This window comes from Cottoperca gobio, chromosome 19 (genome assembly GCF_900634415.1).
Source record: "Cottoperca gobio chromosome 19, fCotGob3.1, whole genome shotgun sequence".
Classification (NCBI taxonomy): domain Eukaryota; kingdom Metazoa; phylum Chordata; class Actinopteri; order Perciformes; family Bovichtidae; genus Cottoperca; species Cottoperca gobio.
Window position 1 is genome coordinate 19413633 of NC_041373.1, and position 11114 is coordinate 19424746.

The window sequence follows — 11114 nt, forward strand, 5'->3', positions numbered from 1 at the left end:
TGTAGTACTTAATGTTGTAAAGTTATGGATCAGTAGTTCAGCAAATATGTGTCATTCTAAGTGCGGCTTCTGCAGATATGGTTATGATTTTCAGGTTTCATGAGAAGAAACCTGACTATAGAACATATTGTACAGTGGAGATCCACACGGACCCTTGCTGTTACGTAGATTACAGTGTTACCAAAGCCTGCATGTACTAAAGTGTATGAAGTAATGTCATTACAGGCCCGTAGTGGGTTTTTACTCTCTTGGTACCTTTATCCACCACATCGATTTGTTCACCTGTTTTCCTATTGTCCACACTTTACCAATATTGTTCCTTCCTCTTTCTTCTGTGTAGAAATGTTACGTAACAGAGCGCATCAAAGAAGTCAAAGGACAAATGAGACACTAACAGGGATTAATTGTCTGTCTTTTTATCTGCAGAGGGATTGGCTGTGGGCGTTGCATTCGGAGCCATCGGGAAAACTCCAACTGCTACTTTTGAAAGTGCCAGGTAAGATCAGTATCAAGACAAAGAAACATACATGCAATGAACTTGTTCACTACTAAATATAGAAAAACTGCAGAATTTCTGGACAAAAAATGCTACCAGGATGATGTGTTTAAAAGTTATTAGGTATAAGCCTTGAGATAGGTATAGTTTAGGTATATGGTTTGGTGTGTTTGAGGTCACATGGTCATATCTGTGCTGTTGTTGTGTGCTGGTGACATCTAGTGGTTCCATAAGGCTGCAGAAAGATATGTTAGTGTTTCCCACAGGATTCTGTGAGACTGTGGTGGACATGGTCCCCCAGAAGGACATTTTGTACAATTGAAAGTTAAAATGCATGAATTTGGTTGTACATGTAGAACTCTGGTGATATCTAATGTTCTAACCCACACAGGTCAACGTGGTGAACCAGCATCTGATTGTTAAAGGCTGTTCTCTCTATGGACACATTTGATTCAAAGTGAACGTAATTATATCCTGAACAAAGAGACACATTGCAAATGAAAAAGTAACACTTTATAATACAGCTCATGATTTCATTGTATGAAGCAGATACCACTAAAACAATTCTTCTGATACTAATGTAGGTCCAGAAGAAATAAAGAAACGTCCAGCGTAATGCAGCAGAAGTACACACTTCTCTGTTTGCTGTCTAGTTTATTGATAACTCTGAAATGCTAAGTGCGCCAAATAACAGTTTGGGAAATAAGTGGTTAAAATGTGTTCATCTGATTGATGTGTCATTGTTAGGAATGAACCCACTACAACTAAAACGATGGTGGCCATCGTGACCAGTATTGGCCTGATGGTTCCCTGCAGGGTTGTGTGCAGAAGCGCTGTGGTTGGTCCGCCAAACCAGAAGGTTGAGCTGACATCAGATTAACAAGACTTCAGCTCTGCTAGCCTCGATGTGAGGATGTACTTTACCACGTGGTGCTAATAAGTGCTAATGTTAGCATGCTAACATACTAACAATGACTCTGCTTACATGTGGATTTTTTGCAGGTTTAATGTTCTTCATGTTCATCATTTTTCTTTAGTGTGTTAGATTAGATAGAAAGAAAATAATTGTTCTTTGTATGTTGCACTTACATTTGTTTGGCTTATTCGAAGTTATTGTTCTGCACTGAAATTATTTCACCTATTTGAAGCTAATGTACTTGCATGATTCTTGCTGTTCGGAGTTGTATCCTCATGATTGTTGGACAAAACGTCAGCTAAATGAACTGTAATGTGGAATGCTAACATTTGCTAGTTACCCCTTAACTCAAAGTACAGCTGAGGCTCATGGGAATGTCATTCGTTTTGCGGTTCAAGTATTCGACAAATACAAATGTTGACCTGATGGCACTAGAGGAAACATTCAGATTCATCCAGATTCACCCTATGGTCATCATGGATGGATGTTACCAGGCTGGGTTTAGTTTAAGATTAAAGATGGTTTCAGGTGTAGGGTTAATTTAAGGATTAGTGTTTGGAAAGCAGGACAGAGTATGGAAGGTTTGTGGTGCTGTGTTGTGTTGTGTCCTGCTGGCATCTAGTGGCTACATTGTGGTACTGCAGGTTGTTTGGCAGGAGCTCCCTGTTTGTCCAAAACTCACTCAAGTCTTTTTCCATTTGACGACACAGATCAATCAGGTGGAACCAGATAATCATTCTATAAAATAATGCTCATTGTCTGCCTCTGTCAAATCTAACAAAATCTGTTTAGTAAAATATGCTGTTAAGTGCAACACCACCAGACTGAGCCCCTCTAAGCTCGTTGACTCTTAGTAAATATTCCAGGATCTAAATTAAGAAGAAATGACAAATGAAATCTTTAATATCTTATTAGAACTTCAAATTCAGTTTGAGCTTTTTCTCAAACATAGATGTTCTATGTCAGATTTGGATGCTAAAGTTTCCATTTTGTCTCACAAGAGTTGGAATATTTGTTGCTAAATCTAAGAAATAACTCCTTGCCCAAGTAATCTGATGTTTAGAGAACATAGTCTCAAGTACTTCACTTCCAATTAAACATTGCTTCTGAGTACGTGTCAAGTTCCACAAGTCGCTCCTCTGGAGACATTGATTGGCCCATTTTCTGTTTTGCTGGGAGCAAGAACAGCAGAGAAATGTTTCATGAGGTGTTCAGTAATGTGCCAGGCTGTGTATTCTGTGGATTAGAAATGAAACTACAGAATACACCGTACTATCCTCAAGAGCTCGGCTGTTCATATTTGCAATGAAGAGATGTGGAATCACTGTGTTTTTTTGTGTCCCCTCAGAAATTTGGCCATCGGTATTGGCATCCAGAATTTCCCAGAAGGCTTGGCGGTGAGCCTGCCGCTGCGGAGTTCAGGGGTCTCAACGTGGACGGCCTTCTGGTGAGGAACAAGCTGTGTTTGTGTCTTAACACTGCGTCAGAGAGAGCAAGAACAAAACATCACTTTCAAACCTTTGAAGAGCAACGACCTCACAATAAAAAGCTCCCTGACATATAATCACCGTCCATCTGTTTCTGTCTCTCTGTCTCTCTCTCGCTCTCTCTCTCTCTCTCTGTCTCTCTCTCGCTCTCTCTCTCTCTCTCACTCTCTCTCTCGCTCTCTCTCTCTCTCTCTCTCGCTCTCGCTCGCTCTCTCTCTCTCTCTCTCTCGCTCTCTCTCGCTCTCGCTCGCTCTCTCTCGCTCTCGCTCTCTCTCTCTCTCTCTGTCTCTGTCTCTCTCGCTCTCTCTCTCTCTCTCTCTCTCTCTCTCTCTGTCTCTGTCTCTGTCTCTCTCTCTGTTTCTGTCTCTCTCTCTCTCTCTCTATTTGTGTTCCATGTTATCGTCTATTTGACTCTAAATGGGAAATAATTTACTAAATGAACATCATGTTGTATTTAAGAAAACTTGAAACTAGCGATTGAGAACATAAACTCATCAGGGAAAGATTTACTGAGATAATAAATTGCACATTGGCTTCACCTTGGTACAGATATTTGAAATATTAATTGTTATTAACTGTTTCTCCGTCAGGTATGGCCAGCTGAGTGGCATGGTCGAGCCTATTGCTGGGTTAGTTGGCGCCATTGCTGTTGTCTTGGCAGAACCTCTGTTGCCATATGCGTTGGCGTTTGCTGCCGGGGCGATGATTTACGTGGTGGTGGATGACATCATACCTGAGGCTCAAAGCAGGTGAGAAGGAAAAGGAGAGATTAAAGGAGATGTTACCTTCAGGAACATTACACATTTCTCTGTCTCACTACATATACAACACAGGACTGATGACACCATGACAGGAGAGAGAGGAAACGTTACCTTCAGGAACATTACACATGTCTCTGTCTCACTACATATACAACACAGGACTGATGACACCATGACAGGAGAGAGAGGAAACGTTACCTTCAGGGACATTACACATGTCTCTGTCTCACTACATATACAACACAGGACTGATGACACCATGACAGGAGAGAGGAAACGTTACCTTCAGGGACATTACACATGTCTCTGTCTCACTACATATACAACACAGGACTGATGACACCATGACAGGAGAGAGAGGAAACGTTACCTTCAGGGACATTACACACGTCTCTGTCTCACTACATATACAACACAGGACTGATGACACCATGACAGGAGAGAGAGGAGACGTTACCTTCATGAACATTACACATCTCTGTCTCACTACATATACAACACAGGACTGATGACACCATGACAGGAGAGAGAGAAAACGTTACCTTCAGGGACATTACACATGTCTCTGTCTCACTACATATACAACACAGGACTGATGACACCATGACAGGAGAGAGAGAAAACGTTACCTTCAGGGACATTACACATGTCTCTGTCTCACTACATATACAACACAGGACTGATGACACCATGACAGGAGAGAGAGGAAACGTTACCTTCAGGGACATTACACATGTCTCTGTCTCACTACATATACAACACAGGACTGATGACACCATGACAGGAGAGAGAGGAAACGTTACCTTCAGGGACATTACACACGTCTCTGTCTCACTACATATACAACACAGGACTGATGACACCATGACAGGAGAGAGAGGAGACGTTACCTTCATGAACATTACACATCTCTGTCTCACTACATATACAACACAGGACTGATGACACCATGACAGGAGAGAGAGGAAACGTTACCTTCAGGGACATTACACATGTCTCTGTCTCACTACATATACAACACAGGACTGATGACACCATGACAGGAGAGAGAGGAAACGTTACCTTCAGGGACATTACACATGTCTCTGTCTCACTACATATACAACACAGGACTGATGACACCATGACAGGAGAGAGAGGAAACGTTACCTTCAGGGACATTACACATTTCTCTGTCTCACTACATATACAACACAGGACTGATGACACCATGACAGGAGAGAGAGGAAACATTACCTTCAGGGACATTACACATGTCTCTGTCTCACTACATATACAACACAGGACTGATGACACCATGACAGGAGGGAGAGGAAACGTTACCTTCAGGGACATTACACATGTCTCTGTCTCACTACATATACAACACAGGACTGATGACACCATGACAGGAGAGAGAGGAAACGTTACCTTCATGAACATTACACATCTCTGTCTCACTACATATACAACACAGGACTGATGACACCATGACAGGAGGGAGAGGAAACGTTACCTTCAGGGACATTACACATGTCTCTGTCTCACTACATATACAACACAGGACTGATGACACCATGACAGGAGAGAGGAAACGTTACCTTCAGGGACATTACACATGTCTCTGTCTCACTACATATACAACACAGGACTGATGACACCATGACAGGAGAGAGAGGAAACATTACCTTCAGGGACATTACACATGTCTCTGTCTCACTACATATACAACACAGGACTGATGACACCATGACAGGAGAGAGGTACAACGCTGGTACCTTGATTGAAATGACACATTTCTCTGAGTTTGGGATAATGTAAGAACACAACTCAACAAGAAAGATAAGATAGATCTTGTCCTTTTTAGAATGTTTGATATTCTACCTTTAAAGTAGTATGAGTGTATTACAGTCTTTATAACAGCCAGATTAAAGAGTCACAGATACGAAGTCTTTCAGCTTCTGTCTCTAACTGTCCCGTACCTTCGCTCTTGGTGTCACCAGAGGAAACGGGAAGCTGGCGTCCTGGACCACCATCGTGGGCTTCGTAGTGATGATGTCACTGGACGTTGGGCTGGGCTGAGCTCACCGTGACAACAGAAGACTCAATGATGTCATCAATGTGCTGCTGACCTCAGTTTTTCTTTTTTTTTTTGAAAAGGGACCAAATGGAGTGTTTTATTGTGAAACACTGTTTATCCATTGTGTTTGAAACACGGAGATCTTTTGTAAAACAAGTTGTGAGGGTGGATTTGGGCTCATGCTAGCAGTTCCTAAGAGCAGCTGTTACTTTTTTTCAAATGGCAGACATCTTCTTTAGGAATGAATTAATGAATATTTTATCAATATTCTCCCGATTCTAGAAATTTGTGAATGTTTTGTTGTTTGCTTGAGTTTTACTTTTAGTTCTGAACGTTAAATTAATGTTTAATTCCCCTTTTTGTTCTTCCTCATGATGGAAATACTTGAAGTCTGGTGTTTTGATTTGGTGCCGCCAATGAATGATTACGTTTTGCTAACTCCATTCTGTATCATTGTGGTATAATGAAATATGAAATCTTCTATAACAAACCCGTCACATGCAGTGCCTTCTTGTTTTCAGGGCAGTCCGCTGCCATCTACAGGCCGGTCTGAAGACTCGCATGTTGTGGTCACATGTCCAATTATTTAAAATGCTGAAGTTTACGCTGAACAACATGAAGTATTTCTAGAATTAAAAAACAAAGTGGTTATCAATTTTCTTCAACGTATGGTTTTCTTTTTAAAAGGTGCTTAATGTTCACTTGCAGATCCTTTAAAACCTCAAAATAAGCTGTGGATTTATCTTTAAATCAAGCGAGAGATGCAGGACCTGCATATCAGGCTCATTGTAGGTTAAAGAGATAACATTTAGTTTAAGTTTAATATTCTGAGCATTTGGAAACTCAAACAAGAATGGATTTTTCTGCTAAATCTAATTGCAAAGTAAAATGTGACGAAGTCTTCTGCAGACATAACATGTGACGAGGTTCATTCACAAAAGTGAGTTTTTGTTTTCTCTGAAATATGAAATATGCTTGACTCTAATAGAAACTGTTAGAATTACAGTTTTACACACGTAAAGACGAGCGGCGTTATGCATACGGACCCTCATTTTAAAAACTGTTCAAGACAAACGGCTCTTTGAAGAGACGTAACTTGTGGTGAACATGTGACACATCTGTGACTCTCTCTCTCTCCCCGATAGCTCCGCGGTGAGAACGGATAATAAAACAAGTTCACAGCACTTATTCACACATTTAATGTTTCGACTTAAGCATCAGTCTGAACAGAGAAGCACACGATTGGACAGAAGTCGTTTAAAACAAAGATGGTTCACAGATTGAAATGTACAGAACGTGGCTACAGAGCAGGGAGAGGCTTGTGTTGCAGGAAGTTGACGAGACTTGTTGGCATGTCCAGCTGCTCGATGCAGTGGATCTTGTTGATCTTCTTGAGGTATCCTCGGACAGCGAGTCGGCACTGTGAAGTCAAGGCCTTTGGATTTCCTGCAGACACGGGGGACGACAGGAAAGAGTTCACACTTGGATCACACAATATATTAAAAAACAAACTCTTAATGCATTTATCTGACCAAATGTGCCGGGGGTTGCGTCTCCTTAATGCTTCATCTTAAAAAACAACAAGATTTAGTTCCCTGGTGTCGCTAATGCTTAATGTTATGGATTTGTAATTTCCTATCTTCTAATAACTTTGTAGAAACTTTCCTAAATTCACCCTGTAATGGGATACTAATCTTATCTAATCTAATATTCCTACTAATCTTATCTAATCTAATATTCCTACTAATGTAATTTTAGGGGAAATAAGAGTTTCCCTAAAAGAAAATCTTCATTTAAACCCAAATAAATATTTCCCTAATTACTAATTTATTATTGGAAAGTTATTCTCCATATATGTAGAATTATTAACTCATTTACAATAATGTAATAATGTATATCAGTACTTTTAACCATCACAATACTGATAACCGTGATCATTCTGGTTCATATAATCATTTTATTGTTTGTCTTCCCTACAATTAGAACCAAACACCATTGCACCTTCTGGAATCCAACATATTCCAGGAGTGGGACACCATCCAGTCAATCTGACATGTGTAACGTGCGATTATGTGCCGTGAGCCTCGATACCTCTTTCCTGCAGAAGCAGCTCCACGGCCTCGTTCTGCTTCGTGGACTTCTCGATGATCAGAGTAGGGAGGTAGACGTTTGCACCGAAGTCGATCAGAAGCTGGATGTACTCCACGCCGCAGCCGTGCCTGAGGCACATCTCCAGCACAGTTTTGGGCTGCTTGATAGAACTCAGCAGCTTTGCATCCGTGCAGTTGTAATCTGGGTCCGCCCCGTAGAGGAGCAGCAGTATGAAACACTCCATGTGTCCATAAACGGCCGCCAGGTACAGCGGCCCGCTGGACACCCGGGCGCTGGAAGACCAGAGCAAGACTTTCGAGCGGGAGTTCACCTCTGCGCCGCGTTTAAGCAGTTCCTTTAATATCTTCGCGTCACCCTCTCGAGCTGCAGTCAGGACAGGGGAGCAGTTGTTGGTTGCGTTCCCGTTGGGGTTGGCGCCAGCTCCGAGGAGCGCTAAGACACAGTCCAGGTATTTCCCACGAACAGCTGCGAAGAGAGGCGTCTGAGCCTTGACATCCACGCAGTCTACCAGGGCACCGTGGCCCAGCAGGACCTGCAGGCAGCTGAGATGGCCTTTGGACACAGCGGCGTGGAGAGGCGTGCCTGCAATGCCCCAGCCACCTCTGCAGTTGATGACTTTCTTGTAGACTTCTTGGCAGAGCATCTCATCAAGGAGTCTGTCATTGTTTTGTAACACTGCTTGTCTGAGCTGGGAAATTTCACAACTACTTTCTTCTTCTGCAGAGGTCCTTAGTCGGAGCATAGAAGCTGCTGAGAAATGTAAACACAGACAGACAATTTGACAAAAGCTTACTGTGCAGTAACTGCTTGTAGCTACAGCCTGTTTTTCTCCCCCACAGCAGATATCTCACTGCACAGAAGACAATCCAGCTATTGAATGAGTGAAACGTTCCTATTACCTTTCTGTGAAGTCGTTTCATGCCATATAATAATGACATTAAATAGCTTTTAAAAACTTATTTAACCAGCTGTAACATGCATCTGTGGAACTGTAATCCACAACCACTCGTTGCAAACATGCTCTCTATGAGCAAACCTGTAGGTAAGAAGGCGTCGAGACACTATGTGCTGCATCACCTGCAGAGAACCACACCAAACTCCCTTCAACATATTTCACTTTAATGTTTAGTGGCTCGCCGACTAAAATACACAACCACTTGGTCACAACCTATTCTCGTTTATGATTAATGAAGGTTTACTGGGAAATTCGGCGTACAAATAATCTATACAATATTTCATAATTAAAGTACAATAGCATTTTTGGGGATTAAAATGTATGTCTTCTTAGACGGTGTCGTGAAATAAAAAGATGTGTAAATAAAAGGAATACAACAGCGACTTATTAATTATTTATTATTATTATATATTATTATTATATTAGTTATTGAATGACAGGACAGCACAGGAGCTGTTGACTGTCCGTAAACACAGTAACGTCACGTACAACGTTATGCTAATACTCGCTCGCTAACAGGAAGGATTTCGCTAATATTCAGGTAAAAACAACCACAAATACATCCAGTTAAATATTAAAATGCTAATTTAGCGTTCCACATTTCTCATTTCCTTGCTTTTAAATGAGTTGAGGTGCTTCGTTTAATATTAGCTCACCTAAGATTTGTCCCCATCAGCTTCCTTCTTCATCTTCCTGTTTCTTCTTCTGCTTCTTCTTCTGCTGCTTCTTCTTCTTCTTCTTCTTCTTCTTCTTCGTCGTGTTTGTGTTGTGGCTCCAAGTCAGTTTAATGTCGCACTGCTGCCATCTAGTGTTCGTAACAGCTATAACAACATGGAGCCACTGGAAAATGTGTTAAATTATTTTATTTTATTTCACATAGTTATTTTTAATTTAATAATTACATTTTAATTTATGTAATGCATTATAAAAATAAAAATAATAAACGAACAAGTCAAAGATTATTTAATTCATGATGCCCTAAAATGTTATGTAATAATCACATGTGAAGTATTTAAATAAACTATTACATTGTTTTTATGATTATTATTTCATCATTAATTATTTTTCAAATGAACTGTTTTATTGGAGTTCTTCTTTATAATCATACAAATTTAAATGTCTTTTTCAAATGTCCGTTCTTATTTAATAATGTCATATTTAATTACAATTACAATTAAGCTTTTATTTAAAGTCAGATTGTATTCATGCAAATGCCAAGGTGAAAATGACATGTTAATCTAAATATTATACATGTAGCTTATTAAGATGTTTTACACAATTTATTCATATGAATCTTTTGTAGTTACTTTATGTATTTAATACCGGACCGTCACACCGCTTATATGGCTTTAAATTAAAGAGAGCTGTCTCGAAAAAGGAAACTGTAAATGTTAAAGCAGGGATGATGTGTGAGATGGAATATGAGAAGCAGGCAGTAAACGAAATACGGCAGATTATATACTCAGACTAGAGTTGGATTTAAATGCTTAAACCTACAGATGTTGTCAACACATCAATAAAAAAATAAGAATTAAAAACTTGTTCGTCTCAATGTTGTCAAAAGTGTGCTTGTGTACAGTACAAGAGTAAACATATAAAATACATTCACTATTAGAATTAGCACTATATTCAATGTGACCAATACAATCTGCTCCTGTGTGTGTGTGTGTGTGTGTGTGTGTGTGTGTGGGGGGGGGGGGGGTTCCTCACAAAGAGAAATACAATGGTATCCATGGCAATGGACTGACAATACTCAGCTATGATTGCCTTATCACTGCCTTCAACTTTATCTGTTCCTTCTCCAGGCAACCCCGATGGCATCCTTTCTTTTTAAACTAGCTCCATTTCTTTGTGCGTGTGCGTCACAGAGCCTTTGTGTGGTTGGTCTCGAGGTCTCGGAGTTAGTGCTCGGACAACAGGCCGTGGGGCACGATGCAGGAGAAAGAAGTTTCTAACATCTTCCTTTGGCAACCCGGCAAAAAAGACAGTTCCCTCTATATTCCTATAGCACATTAAAAGCAATGATTTGTACTCAAACAACAGTGAAACTGCAATGTTTGTGTCAGGACGCTGCGCTGCATCCCGCCTCACTGAGTCCCACTGCTTCTATTCAGCACCAACGGTTTTACAACATGGTAATGAGCAGCGCTGGCCTCCTCTGTCCACTCGGCTTCTATGGCTGTTGCTGAGAGACAAAGTAGAAGTCACCCAGGCGCTCAGAGAGAGTGGAGAAGAGGCCTTTAAACAACGACACCGCCATAACTCACGGTGTGTGTGCAGGACGAGGGGAGGGGGAGCGAGTGGACCAGACACACAGTGGGGTTTAAG

General features: G+C 40.9%; 2 protein-coding genes across 3 annotated transcripts in view; one reads left to right on the forward strand and one right to left on the reverse strand.

Moving 5' to 3' along the window:
- Positions 1-6384, forward strand: part of slc39a11 (solute carrier family 39, member 11) — a 43447-nt gene extending 37063 nt beyond the window's left edge. The window contains exons 6-9 of the mRNA XM_029456766.1: positions 427-496; positions 2761-2859; positions 3490-3648; positions 5643-6384. Coding sequence (XP_029312626.1) covers positions 427-496; positions 2761-2859; positions 3490-3648; positions 5643-5721 — 407 coding nt within the window. The 3' untranslated portion in view covers positions 5722-6384. The remainder of the gene's footprint in view (positions 1-426; positions 497-2760; positions 2860-3489; positions 3649-5642) is intronic.
- Positions 6385-6900: 516 nt separating this feature from the next.
- LOC115024194 (ankyrin repeat and SOCS box protein 12-like) lies at positions 6901-9573 on the reverse strand. Of its 2 annotated transcripts, none has more exons than XM_029455546.1 (3): positions 9443-9573; positions 7811-8581; positions 6901-7165 (listed from the first exon to the last, which is right to left on the reverse strand). In XM_029455546.1, the coding sequence occupies exons 2-3, from the start codon at positions 8571-8573 to the stop codon at positions 7020-7022; spliced, it is 909 nt and encodes a 302-aa protein (XP_029311406.1). In that variant the 5' UTR covers positions 8574-8581; positions 9443-9573; the 3' UTR covers positions 6901-7019. The 2 variants fall into 2 exon arrangements, with proteins under 2 accessions (XP_029311406.1, XP_029311407.1); XM_029455547.1 differs by having other exon boundaries at positions 7811-8578; positions 9443-9521.
- Between the last annotated feature and the right edge of the window lie 1541 nt (positions 9574-11114).